Here is a 17,768-nt window from a genome sequence, read left to right on the forward strand (position 1 = left end):
GTTTATTCTGCCTCGCAAAAGCTGGAATAGAAAGCGATCAAAAAATGTCACATGCCTGAAAATGGCACCAATAAAAACATCAACTCATCCCGCAAAAAAACAAGCCATCACATGACTCTGTCGGCCAAAATATGGAAAAATTATAGCTCTCAAAATATGGCGATGCAAAAACTAGACTTTACAAAATATGTGTCTTTTAGTGTGTGACAGCTGTCAATCATAAAAACCCGATATGATTCTGGTATCTCTGTAGTCGCACCGACCCAAAGAATAAAGTCGTCTAATCACTTATACCGCACTAGGAATGGCGTAAAAAATAAACGCTAGGGTTGTGCTAATGTTAGGGTTGGGCTAGGGTAGGGTTAGGGTTGTTTTTTTTTTCAAAAGTAAAAAAAATGACGATATGGCAACTAGTGTTGAACGCAAGTGCCCGCTACTTGAGTTTGCATCTGGTGCTCGGGTATGCATTGAGTATCGCCGGTGCTCGAGTCTCCGCCCCATATGCTTCGCGGCCAAAAAAAACTCACGGGGATTGCCTGCCATGCACGAGCGATCCCCGCATGTTTTTTTTGGGGTGTCTAATAACCGTGAAACATGCGGGCGGGGACTCGAGCATTTCACTTGAGCACCCGTGATACATGGTGCATACCTGAGTACCCGATGCAAACTCAAGTAGCGAGCACTTGCGCTCAAGACTAATGACAACTTATTCAATATGATGACCTAATGTTATCAAATTGTGTGTCGTACCTCTGGGTTCAAAATGTTAACTATACCCCTTGATAAAATCCTTGAGGGGTGTAGTTTCCAAAATGGGGTCACTTGGGGGGGGGGTTTCACTATTTAGGCACATCAGGGGCTCTCCAAACGCGACGTGGCGTCCGCTCTTGATTCCAGACAATTTTGCGTTCAAAAAGTCACACAGTGCTCCTTCCCTTCTGAACTCTGCCATGCGCCCAAACACTGTATTTTCCCCACATATGGGGTATTGGCGTACTCAGGAGAAATTGCACAAAAGTTTTTGGGGTCCATTTTCTCCTCTTACCCTTGTGAAAATAAAAAAGTTGGGGGTAAAACAACATTTTTGTGGAAAAAGTTTGATTTTTTTATTTTCACGGCTCCATGTTATAAACTTTTGTAAAGGACTTGGGGGTTCAAGGTGCTCACCACACATCTAGATAAGTTCCCTAAGGGGTCTAGTTTTAAAATGGTGTCACTTGTGGGGGGTTTCCACTGTTTAGGCACATCAGGGGCTCCCCAAATTCAAATGGCGCTCCTTCCCTTCCGAACCCTGCCGTGCGCCCAAACAGTGGTTTTTCCCCACATATGGGGGATCTGCGTGCCCAGGGGAAATTGCACAACAAATCTTGGGGTCCATTTTTTCCTGTTACCCCTGCGAAAATGAAAAAAATTGGGTCTAAGGTAACATTTTTGTGAAAAAAGTTAAATGTTCATTTTTTTCTTCCACATTCTAAAAATTTCTGTGAAGCACCTGAAGGGTTAATAAAGTTTTTGAATGTGGTTTTGAGCACCTTGAGGGGTGCAGTTCTTAGAATGGTGTCACTTTTGGGTATTTTCTGTCATAAAGACCCCTCAAAGTGACTTTAAATATGATGTGGTCCCTAAAAAAATGGTTTTGTAAATTTTGTTGGAAAAATGAGAAATCGCTGGTCAACTTTTAACCCTTATAGCTCCCCAATAAAAAAAAATTTTGGTTCCAAAATTGTGCTGATGTAAAGTAGACATGTGGGAAATGTTATTTATTAATTATTTTGTGTGACATATCTCTCTGATTTAAGGGCATAAAAATTCAAATTTTGAAAATTGCTAAATTTTAAAAATTTTCGCCAAATTTCCATTTTTTTCACAAATAAACGCAAGTGATATCGAAGAAATTTTTACCACAATCATGTAGTACAATATGTCACGAAAAAACAATCTCATAATCAGGGGGATCCGTTGAAGCGTTCCAGAGTAATTACCTCATAAAGTGACAGTGGTCAGAATTGTAAAAATTGGCCTGGTCATTAACGTGCAAACCACCTTGGGTTGTAAAGGGGTTAAGTTAGTTAGGATATTTTTTTGGCGGTAACTGGATACCTTTGTGCTAAGTGCTGACTACCTCACCTGGAAACCGGACCTAGGATTTTTACATGCACCACTCCCATTGTGATCAATTATATGCACTGGTGAGCTGATGTGAAATCTTTTTCTTTTCTAATTTCTATCACATACATGCAGCAGAGAATATATGCAGTGTAAGATGATTAGCGCTATGGATTTAAAATGAATCTATGTTGCTGTTGTTTCAGCTGATTTTACTCTTTTCAATGCTTAACTGCACTATATCCTCAACTAAAGACCGCTGTGGCATTTCCACTGTGGGAGATCCATGGTGGAAATGTTCCATGTGTATGAACCCTTTATCTGAAAAGCACTGTAGTCTCACCATCAGGGTTCAGTCTAGAAATACGGACAGCCTAGGTTGTGTCTAGAGCTATAATATAATGTTGTTTTTAAAAATTGTAAAAAAAAATAAATCACAGTAATGATATTAGAATTTGCTTCCAACCTACAGTATGGTATCAAGAGCAAATACTATTGGGAGAAGCACCCGTGTAGAAATGTGTTAGATAGAGCCGCAGTTTAGAGATACATTTAGGTGTCAGAGGTCCATCTTAGTGTCGATGGGTCCCGCACAATTTTCAAGGAGAGTATAAGGTTATACACCCCTGTTGGGTGATCTATATATAAGGAAAGTGCCTGTTTTGAGCATTCTCTTTTCTTCCCTCCTTCCCTGCTGTTTACCATCTTATAACAACTTTGTCATGTATATTTCAGGTTATAGTCGCATTAATTAATGTATGAAAACTTATTCTCAATAAAAACAAGGTTTAAAAAAAAAAATTAAAAAAAAATTTAACCCTAAAATTTATTACAGAAGTCTTCATATTTTCAGTAAAAAAAAAAAGGATAGTATTAAGAAATAAAAACATTACACATGTAATTTAAAACTTTCATAAATCAATTACCTATTTTGTGTACCTTACTGGAAAAGCCCTTCAACTTGACCTGCATAAAAAAAACGTGGGGCTAGTTGAAGGTTTCAATTAAAGTGCTGTCAATATCTTAAATGCAATCTGTCAGTATGATATCACCCCCCAAACTATTTATAAGCGCATGTATCTCTTTCAAAGACAAGTCCAACAATAACTTTACATGTCCAGTCCATTCCTCTATTACTAAGAATTCAGCGCTTCAAATGGTTTGCAAATGAGGCTGTAGCTCTGAAACCTCTGTCACTCCAGCTCTATTCCCTGCCCAGCACTGCCTCCTCCTACTTGACTGACAGCTCCTTTGACTGAAGTGTCACAGCATAGAAGCTGTCAGTGAAGCAGCAGGAGGGTGGCGCTGGGTGGGAAATAGAGCTGGAGTGACAGAGGCTTCAGATCTATACCCTCATGAGCATATCAGTTCAAACACTGATTTCTCAGTAACAGACGAATGGACTGGCCAGGCTGGACTTGTCTTTGAAAGTGCTACATGTGCATATAAATAGTTTGGAGTGTGAAATTCTGCTAACCGATTCCTTTTAATAAAATAAAGTGCAATATATCTATTAGCAGCATATACGTACCTTTAACTATATTCAAGTGAATTAACATTGTAGTGAATACTCTGGTGCCAAATCTGTAAGTAAAAATTAAGCATGACCTAACTAGTAAAGTTTCTTAAAGCAGCCCCCAGCCAAATTGTAACATTGATTCTTTGTAAAGAGATTATGTTAGAAAAGACAGATAAACCAGTCTGGTGACAGAAACTTGCATATCCTCCCTGCCCACTACCCCAAAGCGTTCTTATTGTCATATGTTGTATCGTTCTTTTAGTGTCGGAAGTTAAAAGACTGATGAAACATTAACAGCCATGATCATGACCGAACAATTTACTTTGAGAAAATACTAAACACTCTTTGGACGAAGATATTGATATCTAGGGTATCTAATTTGTTGACATGCCAAGAGGTTGCTGTGCTCTCATCTTGCACAGGATTAAGGAAATATACCATGAAAATGTGCTTGAATTTAGGATTCTGCTTTGGTATACAGGACCCTTGGTAAGTTATTACATAGAACTTCTTGGAGATCTCTTCAATATGGTCATTTTAGAATAAGTGTAATTTTTACTGTTATGCTTTGAATATTACTTTGAGTATTTATAAGTGAATATTACCCTTATTAGTACAGAGGATATATAATAGTTTGCATACTATTTTGACGATGATCAACCAAATCATCTCCTGTGCATGGCTAGCAGAGGCCTACATGATGAACCTCCTCCTGGAAATACCATGGGTTATACTTATGAACCCTACTATCTGGGGTCATTGGAGGATTTATTGGATCAGATGTCTGCAGTAAGGTAAAAATAAATAATTACTTTAAATATTTGGTGACCCTGAAATGTCAATGAACCAAGCTATAGGAATGGATTAACCTGAACCTTGTGTAGGTTTTAGCTATGAGGAATTACAATCTACTGCTATTATGCATTCACAGGACATATATTTTTGTCAAGACACTGTATTTTTAACTGCAGCGCACTTTGATTGACTTTAGTAATAGAAAATTCAAGGCAAAATTTGCAAAAGTCACGTTTAAAGATTAAAGAAGCACTGTACATAAAACTAGTACACTCTGTTATGCCTAGTGCATAGTCATAGGGCACAGTTCACGACTTCTTTAAACATTGTGATTTAGCTAACCTTTTTGTAACTAAATTTTGGTACATTTTGCTTAGTAGATCTCCCTTGGTATACCTCAGTAATAATAATAATAATTTTATTTATGTAGAGCCAGCACTTTACAATTGAGAACATGTATACATGGGTTGGAGATACAGTACAGACCAAAAGTTTGGACACACCTTCTCATTTAAAGAATTTTCTGTATTTTCATGACTATGAAAATTGTACATTCACACTGAAGGCATCAAAACTATGAATTAACACATGTGGAATTATATACTTAACAAAAAAGTGTGAAACAATTGAAAAGATGTCTTATATTCTAGGTTCTTCAAAGACCATCTGTCGAAACATGTTGGCATAAGCACTGTGTAACTCCCTGTTTGGATTGAAGATTTTATTTTTTGCACAATAAATGTTGGAAATTGGATCCCACTTCGCTGGAAAACTTTTTCTTCTATATCAGCTGTGTATCCACCAGACTTCTGCACAACACAACTGATGGTCCCAACCCCATTTATAAGGCAAGAAATCCCACTTATTAAACCTGACAGGGCACACCTGTGAAGTGAAAACCATTTCCGGTGACTACCTCTTGAAGCTCATCAAGAGAATGCCAAGAGTGTGCAAAGCAGTCATCAAAGCAAAAGGTGGCTACTTTGAAGAACCTAGACATATTTTCAGTTGTTTCACACTTTTTTGTTAAGTATACAGGGTGGTCCAAAAGTAGGTGGACAGAAAGTGTTTTAAGGTTATGAAGGGGGAGATTTATCAAAAACTAAATTGCAGCCGCCTGTCTGGATCATCCTCCAATAAACCATGAATTAGATGTGGATGATAAGCTTTCCACCCAATAGATTTCAGGATTCGCATGATAGAAGCTCGTGAAATTCCCAATTCCAAAGAGCTCTTCTGGTGGACTATTTTGGACTCTGAACAAATGTTTCTGCAACAAGTTGTTTATTATCTTCTGTACAGACTGTTTTGGGTCGACTAGTTTTTGGAGCATTAAGGATTGAGCCAGTGGCATTGAATTTGTCACGAATGCGGTAAATGGTTTGTCTCTTTGGGGCTTGAGTACCAAATGTTTCAACCCAATTTGCTCTAACGGTTTCAGCATTTTGACATTTCCAATACTCTGTTAAAATCCATTTTCTTTGATCTGTATTTAAATTATTTGCCATTATGTGTTATCTGAATTATCTGAAAAGAAAACAGATTTGGGGGAGATCTATCTGTGAAAACTAGATCTGTGAAACTGGCTCAGTTGCCCTTAGCAACCAATCAGATTCCACCTTTCATTTTCCAAAGAGTCTGTGAGGAATGAAAAGTGGAATCTGATTGGTTGCTAAGGGCAACTGAGCCAGTTTCACTTTCCACCATGTTTGATAAATCTCCCCCTTCATAACCTTATTACACTTTATGCCCACCTACTTTTGGACCACCCTGTATAATTCCACATGTGTTAATTCATAATTTTGATGCCTTCAATGTGAATGTACAATTTTCATAGTCATGAAAATACCGAAAAATCTTTAAATGAGAAGGTGTGTCCAAATTTTTGGTCTGTACTGTAGGTAGGGAACATGCTGTTCTTCCTCTTTATTTCTATCAAACAAACTATTGCTCCCAGGGCTATGTTCCTTATGTACAGATTCAGACTAGATTAGACAGGTTTCTATAACTTCTTACATCAATGTAAGGGGTGTGTTAGTTTAAATCTAGTTGAGTGAAAGCATCTTAGAACAGTGGTTTTGACTTTACTTAAACTCATTAGTTTTTCTGAAGCCAGGACCTCAACTGCTGTGAGAGACAACGGTGACCTGATAGTTTTCAACATGGCTTAGGCCTTAGAAGTCTACAGATGCTATCATGGATCATCAAGGTGCCATTCTATACCACACAGTTTACCCTGCAAGGCCGGAGATGCCATACACTGGACCAGCCGACAACCATCTCAGTTGAATCTCCCATATACAGGAGCGCTGGTTCGGCCCTATGCTCCTGTGTGCTTTGTAAGAAAGGCACCAGTTAACACGTCAGGCAGTGGATTATTTCTTAGCGAACAATGCGATCGGCAGTGCAAAAGCCCTGAAACAAAGCGTCATCAATGAGTCCGCTGGATCTATTGGGATGTGATGAGACAACTGCAAAAGAGTGCAGGGTCAGTCTACATTGTAAGGAGAGAACGCGGCAAGCAGGGACCAGCTCCAACCCTGAAAGTGACAACTGTTTCGGGAGCTGAGCTGGTCTCTGCTTTCCTTGCTTGCCACTTTCTCTCCTTGCAATGCACACTGACAGTGCACTCTCTTGCCCGCTCGTCACTTCTCATAAGAGCCAACGAGGGAGCGCACTGTCACTGCCCATTGAAAAGAATATTGAACAATGACAAGGGAGCTCATATTGAACATACATCAGAATTGACAACCAACACATGCTCAGTATTGCAGGGACTACCCCTGCCCCTGAAATAGACATTGCTTTGTTTAAAGGTGGGTAATAAAACTACAGCAGTGAGGGCAGCCTCTTCCCCCAGATTATGTCCCTTTTGAATATCACAGCATACACTGGGGATTCTCAAAAAAAATGTCATCAAAACGCAAATGGGTAAAAAAAAGTTAGATTAGAGAGGGAAAAGCAATAGGTGGCTACTTTGAAGAACCTAGAATATAACATATATTTTCAGTTGTTTCACACTTTTTTGTTAAGTATATAATTCCACATGTGTTAATTCATAGTTTTGATGCCTTCAGTGTGAATGTACAATTTTCATAGTCATGAAAATACAGAAAAATCTTTAAATGAGAAGGTGTGTCCAAACTTTTGGTCTGTACTGTATATACGAAAAAAACAGTAGAAACAGCACTCCAAAATAGATGATTTATTGGCTCAGCTAGAGCTGTGGCAACTTTTCGGCTGAATGTAGCCTTTTTCTTTGCTTGAAAAAGGCTACATTCAGCCGAAACGTTGCTACAGCTCTTGCTGAGCCAATAAATCATCTATTTTGGAGTGCTGTTTCTACTATTTTTTTCGTATGTAAGAAGGTTTGGTATTTACCTAGTAACCATAAATAAATATTTTTATGAAAAAATAAATAAACAAAAAAAAGTACACATTTGGTATTGCCACGTTCAAATAACCTGACCTATAAAACTGTCCCACTAGTTAACCCCTTCAGTGAATACCATAAAAAAAACGAGGCAAAAAACGATTCTTTATCATGATACCACCGAACAAAAAGTGGAATAAAATGTGAACAAAAAAACAAATGTAAATAAAAATGGTACCTCTAAAAATGTCATCTTGTCCCGCAAAAAACAAGCCGCCATACTGCTCCATCAATGTAAAGATAAAAAAGTTATAGCTCTCAGAATAAAGCGATGCAAAAATATTTTTTTTTTCTAGAAAATAGTTTTTATTGTGTAAAAGCGCCAAAACATAAAAGATATAAATGTAGTATCGCTTTAAACATACTGACCTGAAGAATAAAGCTGCCTTATCAATTTTACCACATAAAAAAACAATTCCTGAATTGCTGTTTTTTGTTCATTCTGCCTCCCAAAAATCAGAATAGAAAGTGATCAAAAAATGTCACATGCCTGTTAATGGTACCAATAAAAATGTTAAGTCATCCCGCAAAAAACAAGCCCTCACATGACTCTCAGTTGAAATATGGAAAAATTATAACTCTCAAAATATGGCGATGCAAAATCTAGAATAAAACAAATTCTTCACCTGCTGTTGATTTGTTCATTCTGCCTCCCAAAAATCGCAATAAGGCTCTGCTCACATTTATTCTGCGCTCTTCGCTGAGCGCTTACGTCGGAAATCTTTGAAATACGTGATTCAGACATCCCTATAGATCCCTATAATGAGGCAAATGGAGGCACTGTGGACGCTGTCTCGCCTATGATCTGTCGGCATCCATCATTTTATTAGGCATGCATGAAAGGGCCGTCGCCCACAGTTTTGTGCACTTCTGAAAAGGACAACACTGAACAGAGGCCAGACGGAGTCCAGAGTAACTTTGCTTCCTCGTTATAGTGAATAGATCACTCGGGGGTTCATCTGAATCACGTCACTCTGAGATTTAGATGGAAACCCCGATATAAGTGCTCAGTGTAAAGCGCAGGATAAATATGATCCAAAATGTTATGTAAAATGTTCCCAACAAAACTTCAACTCAATCCACAAAAAAAAAAAAGTCACCACTCAGGTACGTCATCTGTTATCGGAAATATAGGGGCTTCCACATTACTGGTAGCACAAAGGCTATGGCAAAGCGCTATGGCTCATTGCCCCCCAAAAGAAATTGAGCAAATTTTGCACTACCAGATCCAAGTGCCCTCCTCCCTTCTGAGCTCCAGTGTGTGCCTAAACCACAGTTAACTTCCACATGTTTGGCATTTCTGTAGCGATGAGAGCCTACCTAATTTACAGGTGGTTGTCTCCAGAAGCATGAGCTAGGCACAACATACTGGTCACAACAACTTACTGGTCACTACAACGGTACTTTGCAATTTTCATTCAGCAGCATCCACTGCTGCTTGTTTCTGGAAAAGACTCATGCAGTCAAAATAGTCACTACAGCTGTAGATAAATTCCCAAAGGGGTATAATTTAAGATGGGGTCACTTGAGGGGGAAATTCTGCTATTCTAGCACTTAGGGGCTCTGTATATGGAGTCCACACACTATTCTAGAAAAATCTGCTCTCCAGGAGGCAAATAGCGCTCCGTCCCTCCCGAGTCTCACCGTATGGCTAAGCAGTACTGTACAGCCACAAATGGTGTATTTCTACATTCCGCAGAAATTAAAAAAAAAAAAAAAAAAAAAACAAGCAATGTGAACTGAGGTCTAAGATGGTACACATGCAAGAAATAGGAGCATGTTCACACTAGCAAAAATATGCAAAACCTACAAAAGACAAAAAATATCTCATACCCTACCATCATTATATATAAATGTAAAGCAAAGTTGCATATGAAATATAGGGTACTTAGTGAACTATTTTTGATCAAAAAAAGTATACAAGCCGTCCCACCAGCGACAAGGTGACCCTAAATTGGGACGGTCCTACACTGTCTATATTAAAAACCTTACTGTATATCAAAGTTGAAGTAATGCATATAAAAGGGTAGACAAATAGAACCGAGTCCCAATATCAGACCACCCAAGCCAGTGGCATCCCCCTTGTTGAGCTGGTTAGTATATATGTAGCTTACCACGGGCTTGGGTGGTCTGATATTGGGACCCGGTTCTATTTGTCTACCCTTTTATATGCATTACTTCAACTTTGATATACAGTAAGGTTTTTAATATAGACAGTGTAGGACCGTCCCAATTTAGGGTCACCTTGTCACTGGTGGGACGGCTTGTATACTTTTTTTGATCAAAAATAGTTCACTAAGTACCCTATATTTCATATGCAACTTTGCTTTACATTTATATATAATGATGCTAGGGTATGAGATTTTTTTTGTCTTTTGTAGATTCCGCAGAAATTGTGACAAATTTTCGTGCCATTTTTACCCATTTCCCAGTGTGAAAATGTAAAAACTGGAGCTAAAACAAAATGTTGGTGGTAGAAATGTAGTTATTTTTTTTTTCACTGCCCATTGCTATAAAATTCTGTGATCCACCTGTGGTGTCAATATGCTCACTGCACCCCTATATTAATTCATTGAGAGATGTAGTCTGTAAAATGGGGTCTCTTATGGTGGGTCTGCTGTTCTGTCACCTCAGGGGTTCTGCCAATGTGACATGGTACCCTCAAACCAGTCCAGCAAAATCTGAACTCCAATATGGTGCTTCTTCCCTTCTGAGCTGTGTATTTTACATCAAAAATAGTTTTCAACCACATATTGGGGTATCGGCCTGCATAAGAAAAATTTCACAACAAATTTTGGGGTCCATTTTCTCCTTCTATCCTTGTGAAAATGAAAAAAATTTGGGGCTAAAACAACATTTTTGTGGGGAAAATATATATTTTTAATTTTTACAGATCCACATTGTAAAATTCTGTGAAGCACCTGTGGGTTCAAGGTGCTCACCACACATTTAAATAAATTCCTTGAGGGGTCAGGTTTGCAAAATGGGGTCATTTGTGGGGGTTTTCCACTGTTTAGGCACATCCGGGGCTCTCCAAACGTGATATGACACCCGCAGACCATTCCATTAAAGTCTCCATTCCAAAATGTCACTCCTTCCTTTCTGAGCCATGCTGTGCGCCCAAATAATGGTTTTCCCCCACATATGGGGTATCTGCGTGCTCAGGAAAAATCGCATAACAAATTTTGGGTTCTATTTTCACCTGTTACCCCTTTGAAAATAAAATATTTGGGGCTAAAAAAACATTTTTGTGGGAGAAATGGGATTTATTTATTTTCACGGCTCCACGTTATAAACTTCTGTGAAGCATTTGCGGGTTCAAAGTGCTCATCATACATCTAGATAAGTTCCCTGAGGGGTCTAGTTTCCAAAATGGTGTCACTTGTAGGGGTTTCCACTGTTTAAGCACATCAGGGGCTCTCCAAAAGCGACATGGCGTCCACTAATTATTCCAGCAAATTTTACATTCAAAAAGTCAAATGGCACTCCTTCCCTTCCGAGCCATGCCTTACAGCCAAACAGTGGTTTCCCCCCACATATGGGGTATCGGCGTGCTCAAGAGAAATTGCACAACAAATTTTTGGGGTCCATTTTTTCCTGTTACCCTTGCAAAAATAAAAAAAAATTGGATCTAAATAACATTTTTGTGAAAAAAAGTTAAATGTTCATTGTTTTCTTCCACATTCGAAAAATTCCTATGACCCACCTGAAGGGGTTAATAAAGTTCTTGAATGTGGTTTTGAGCACCTTGAGGGGTGCAGTTTTTAGAATGGTGTCACTTTTGGGTATTTTTTGTCATAAAGGCCCCTCAAAGTCACTTCAAATCTGATATGGTCCCTAAAAAAATGGTTTTGTAAATTTTGTTGGAAAAATTAGAAATCGCTGGTTAACTTATAACTTCCTAACAAAAAACATTTTGGTTACAAAATTGTGCTGATGTAAAGTAGACATGTGGGAAATGTTATTTATTAACTATTTTGTGTGACATATCTCTCTGATTTAAGGGCCTGAAAATTCAAAGTTTGAAAATTGCGACATTTTCAAAATTTTCGCCCAATTTCCGATTTTATCACAAATAAACGCCAGTCATATCAAATAAATTTTACCACTATCATGAAGTACAATATTTCACGAAAAAACATTCTCAGAGTCGGTGGGATCCGTTGAAGCGTTCCAGAGTTATTACCTCATAAAGTGACACTGGTCAGAATTGTAAAAATTTGCCTGGTCATTAACGTGCAATCAGCCTTCAGGGGTAAAGGGGTTAAGCATGGGGGTGGATCAATCATGTTTTGGGGTTGTGTTGCAGCCAATGACACGGGGAACATTTCACGGGTAGAGGGAAGAATGGATTCAATGAAATTTCAACAAATTCTTGATGCAAACATAAAACCATTTGTAAAAAAAGCTGAAGTTGAAAAGAGGATGGCTTTTACAAATGGATAATGATCCTAAACACATGTCAAAATCCACAATAGACTACCTCAAAAGGCACAAGCTGAAGATTTTACAATGGCCCTCACAGTCCCCTAATCTGAACATCATTGAAAATCTGTGGTTAGACCTCAAAATAGCAGTGCATGCAAGACGACACAGGAATCTCACAGAACTGGAAGAATTTTCCAAGGAAGAATGGATGAAAATCCCTCAAACAAGAATTGAAGGACTCTTGGCTGGCTACAAAAAGCGTTTACAAGCTGTAATACTTGCAAAAGGAGGTGCTAATAGGTACTAACCATGCAGGATGTCCAAACTTTTGCTCATTTTCCTTTTTGTAATTTTTAAAATATAAAAGATGAAAATATATATTTTTTTTTTACTAAAATACAAAGGAAATGTGTCATCTTTAACCTTAGCCCTTTTAGAAATCATTTAATCTTCAACTGTTCACAATAGCAGTAATTTTGACCAGGGATGCCCAAACTTTTATATGCCACTGTATGATTAGAAATCAAGACTAGTTTAAGTAGCTTATCAATTCTGAATATATAAAATATGTGGCTAGTGTTATACATGCTTAACATCACGTTAACGCTCCATAATTTATTAAATAGTACTTATACTAATATTTTTTTTATTACTGCACAATGTCTGAATGCATAGTTTCCAGGCATAGATTTTGATTCTGAGATTTACAAAATGAATGTGAATCTAAATGTATGCATTATTTACAAGCAGGCCGTGAAAGCAAAACCTTTATTTAATCATTTGAATTTAGGCTGCTCTATCAGTGTATCCACAGATTGTACTAAAATTACAATATGTTCCAAATTTCAAATTAATTGTCCACTATTTATTCTATTTGTTTGTTAATTAAATCATGATGACTATTCTGCTGGCAGAGACATGTAACTTCTGTGTTAGCAATATCTACAATTTGTTTTCAAATCTAAAAATTCCATTCATATGATATAATGTTTAACAATTTTTTTTTTCATAAATCTTAGGTGCTTATAAATTTGTTGGATTATGTACCATTGATTATAACCTGTGTATTTGTTGGCCATATCGGAAAAGTAGAACTGGATGCAATGATGCTTGCCATTGCTGTAAGTATACATATATATTTGGAATGTATCCTTTCGCTTGTGTGTATTATTTTGTACAATTTCTAGTGATTGTAATCATAAAACTAACATTTTTCAGTGGTCAGAATCAAAAATATAAAACCATCAATTTTATTTATGAAGATTTATATGTACTGTATATTAAATTAATGAAAATTAGTTATCTACATGTCTTTAGAGATATGGAATATGTTAGGAAATAGCATAAGTATTTATTTGTCCTGCTGTAATATTATTTTTAAAAGGGTACCTGTCATATTGAACAAGCAGTCTGATCTGGCAGATAAACTTTATAGGGGAGGAGAATATAAGCAAATGAATGCATAGCTGACACTGGCAAAGTGTGGCCCACAGAACACACCCAGCCCTTTGGCTATCCTGTCCTGCCTGGGACAGTAGCATACCTCATCACATGGCCACACCCTGCCCAATGTCTCAAGTTCACTGGTATTTGCAAGCCGTGACTCCCTCTTCTACATTTCAGCATGTTCATCTGAGTCTTGGCACAGCAGGCGTGATGATGTCACTAGATCATGCCTGATGAGCAGAGCTTCAGTCCACATGCTGCACATACCGGAGCAGTAAATTGGGGGAATGGGGCAAAGTAAGTTTAATTTTTGTTATCTATTTATTTTTATAATTGTCAGTCAGTAGTTGGGGAAACTGTGAAGGCCATTATACTGTGTGGGGGACTGTTGGACCATCATTCAGTGTGTGGGGCGCTGTGGTCTTATGATATTTGTTGGGGCTGTTTGGCCATCATACCGAGTGTCGGTGGCTGTGGGAACATCATACTATATGTGGATCTTTAGAGGTCATCATATTGTGTTTTGACTGTGTATCATGGAGCAGTAAAGCCATCATAGTGTGCTGGAGGTTGTGGGATCCATCATACAGTCATTCGCCAAAATGGGCAGAGCTGTGGAGAGGACTGAGCGTGGCTATGTTGGCCCATCAACTTCACAAAAAGAGGCGGTGTTTCTTACATCAGAAATATTACTCCAGTGTGGAGTAGCTTTTCTGGTGAGGCGCGCACAACTGGGAAGATGTGCCGAATTCATGGATTCGGGGCATCCTACTCCAAAATGCTCCTTTTCCATCCACTCATCTCATACTGCTCTATAATGTGTGTGTATAAACAAGACAATTGAAAACCAAATATATTTAGTTTAACTGTTACTGAATAAAAAAAAAAAACAGATACAGTTTCACAATGCTCACTATTTACTGGCATGTTAACAGGCAAAAAATGCATAATGGCTTTAAACCCTTCACGACATATGACGTACATTTACGTTATATGTCGTGTCCCTGACTTTGATGCAGGCTCGCGCGCCAAGCTCGTATCTGATTTAATCAGCCATCATGTGCCTTTAACAATAGCAGGTGGAGTAGAGCTCACAGCTGTTAACCTATGAAATGCCGCTATCAATCTCTGACAGCGACATTTAACACACGCCGGCAGGGTAGCGCGTAATTCCACAAGCCCATCAGCGTGCCCGTAATGTGATCGCGGGATGCCGATGGGTTGCCATGGCAGCTTGAGAAGACCTGAAAAACTCATTGCTTGTCATGACAATTCTCCTGTGAAAACGACCCTGTAGCTGGCGTTTATAGGAGATTGCGATTTTAGCTATACATAGTCTGATCGCTAATAAGCACTGCTATCACAGCTTCAAATCCTCTAAAAGAACTAACAAATACTGTAAAAAGTTAAAAAAAAGTAAAAAAAAAAAAAAACTAGATAAATAAATAAAAAAAAAAGCAAAAGTTCAAATCACCCCCATTTTGCCCTATTAAAAATTAAACAATTAAAAAAACTACACATATTTGGTATCACCGCGTTCGTAAAAGTCTTATCTATCAAAATATAAAGTAAACTAATCAAATCGGTAAACGGTGTAATAAGAAAAAAAATCAAAACGCCAGAATTATGTATTTCTTGGCCACCGCAGCATTGCACTAAAAGGCAGTATGAGGCGATCAAAATATCATATCTAGCCCCCAAAATTATATCAGTAAAACCTCAGCTCAGGGCACAAAAAATAAGCCATCACACAGCATCATATCCCAAAAACTAAAAGCGTTACGAGTCTTAAAAAATGGCAACACAAGCAAAGTTTGTTTTGTTTTTTTCCTTCAAATTTCAGATTTTTTTTCACCACTTAAAAAAGAAAAACTATGCATGATAAATTTAATGATGTCAGTCAAGAGTACAACTCGTCCCACAAAAAAACAGCCCTCATACAGCTATGTGGACGTAAAAATGAAAAAAGTTATGGCTCTTGGAAGAAAGGGAGGAAAAAAAGAAAGAAAATCGCCCAGGGGTGAAGGGGTTAATAGTGTTTGAAGGATTATTCTTGAATAATGTGGTAAATGTAGACAGCACCTAATGTGGTAAATCCCCTCCTTATATGATCTCTCCTCTGTATGGTGTAGTATGGAATGGTGACGCTTTGTATCAGAGTCACCACTCTCTGTCACCAAACTCTTCCTGCACCTAGCTAGTCCCCCACACCTTCCCAGCATCTGCCATGTAGAAGACTCTCCCCACTTAGGACATCCACAGCAAGAAACCTGCAGTCCCACATCCTGAACAGCAGTCTCTTGCAGTATCATCTTCAGGTTTCTGTTTCAACAGTGTACACTGCAAGATTAACATAAATGAGTGCAACATAACATATGAATATGGTATTATCATGAACATCCTCGGTAACTTGCTAATTTATTTTACTTGCTTCTATAGCGCCATCATATTCCACAGTGCTTAACATACATCATCACTGTCCCCATTGGGGCTCACAATCTAAATTCCCTATCAGTATGTCTTTGGATTTGGGAGGAAACATGGGGAGAACATACAAACTCCTTGCAAATGGTGTCATTGGTGGGCTTTGAACCCAGGACCCCAGCGCTGAAAAGCAATAGTGTTAACCACTGAGCCACCTTGCTGCCCAACTTGTAATCCAGAAAGAGACTATTTATAAAGGATGCATATCCAGTCCGTTTGCTGCAAAGGTTAATATAGTATTTTACCCTCTTTACACACAGTCTAGTGTTCAAAATCACACAGAAATATCAGATTAATTCAATAGGATTGCTAATAATGTCATATTAAATTATTATAGGGATCCAAATATCTTCCACCCACTGAAGGTTCAGTTGTGCAATAATCATATAAACTGCTACCAATTGCTCAAGCAATCTAAGATAGTTATAATGGAAAGAAATCTTCCTGTGTAAGGCAGATAACATGGGGGCATCCACTACTTCTGGAGGATTGATAACTTTTCTATCACCATGCTGGGGGATTCTTTACAGTGGGGTTTTCTACTTCTACTTCTTCTGGATCTACACAGTAAGTTAATGGTTTGAACTTAATGGACTTGTGCCTTTTATCAAAGTTAATAGCTTTGTCACTATAAGGGTACGCTCACACGAGCGTATACATCGGACGAGTGCTATCTGATGTTTTATCGGAAAACACTTGAATCAATGTTATTCTACGGGGCAGAGGGGCAGACAGATCTGCGTGTTTTTTTTTCTCATGCTAATTCAGCATGAGAAAAAAAATGCAGCATGCTGCGTGTGGATCCAAAAATCGGCTGACACACACCCAGGGCCAGGATGAGGAGTAGGTAGGGTAGGCAAGGCAGGCACCTGCCTAGGGCGTTACCTCCTGCCTAAACAAGGGGGGCGCTTTCGGACGGAAAAAAAACCCTGACATTGCTGAAGAATGCCTGCGGTTACCTGTCACCTTCCTCCAGCTGTAGACATTCAGCACAGTGACAGCCAGGGCGTGGACACACAGGGGAGCAGTGTCAGTCACTGACACCGCTTACCCCCCTGCTTGTGCCCCAGCCGTTGCTCCTTCCCCGCACTCAATTGTATTCACATCTGTAAGATGCGAATACAACTGATGTCAGTGACGCCCCAGACAGGAGCAGAGGAGCTGTAATCCGCCCACTGCTCCACCAGATGAAAGAGGAGATGGAGCTGCGCTGGACAGGGAGCCTGGATTAGGTGAGTATAAGCTTTTTATTTTTATTCTATTATTTTTCTAATGAATGGAGGTATTATACCTAGGGCCTGTGGGGACATAGGGAGCTGGCTATGGGGACATAAGGTGCTGGCTATCGGGACATAAGACGGGCTATGGGGACATCACAAGGGGGGCTGGCTATGGGGACATAAGAGGGGCTATGGGGACATTACAAGAGGGGGCTGGCTATGAAAGTGTGGACATAAGAAGCTGACTATGGGGACATAAGCTGGCTATAGGGGCATTACAAGAGGGGATGGCTGTGGGGACATTCCAAGAGGGGCTGGCTATGCAGACATTACAAGA

The 17,768-nt window shown here is 38.8% G+C and overlaps 1 protein-coding gene across 1 annotated transcript in view; it reads left to right on the forward strand.

Annotated features, from left to right (window-relative positions):
- Positions 1-3,798: 3,798 nt before the first annotated feature.
- The window catches only part of LOC141214756 (multidrug and toxin extrusion protein 1-like), a 90,098-nt gene continuing 76,128 nt past the window's right edge, over positions 3,799-17,768 (forward strand). The window contains exons 1-2 of the mRNA XM_073665466.1: positions 3,799-4,114; positions 13,301-13,402. Of these exons, the coding sequence (XP_073521567.1) occupies positions 4,013-4,114; positions 13,301-13,402 (204 nt within the window). The 5' untranslated portion in view covers positions 3,799-4,012. The remainder of the gene's footprint in view (positions 4,115-13,300; positions 13,403-17,768) is intronic.

This window comes from Phyllobates terribilis, unplaced genomic scaffold, assembly GCF_046119375.1.
Source record: "Phyllobates terribilis strain yellow unplaced genomic scaffold, ASM4611937v1 Scaffold_2__4_contigs__length_985480577, whole genome shotgun sequence".
Taxonomy (NCBI): Eukaryota; Metazoa; Chordata; class Amphibia; order Anura; family Dendrobatidae; genus Phyllobates; species Phyllobates terribilis.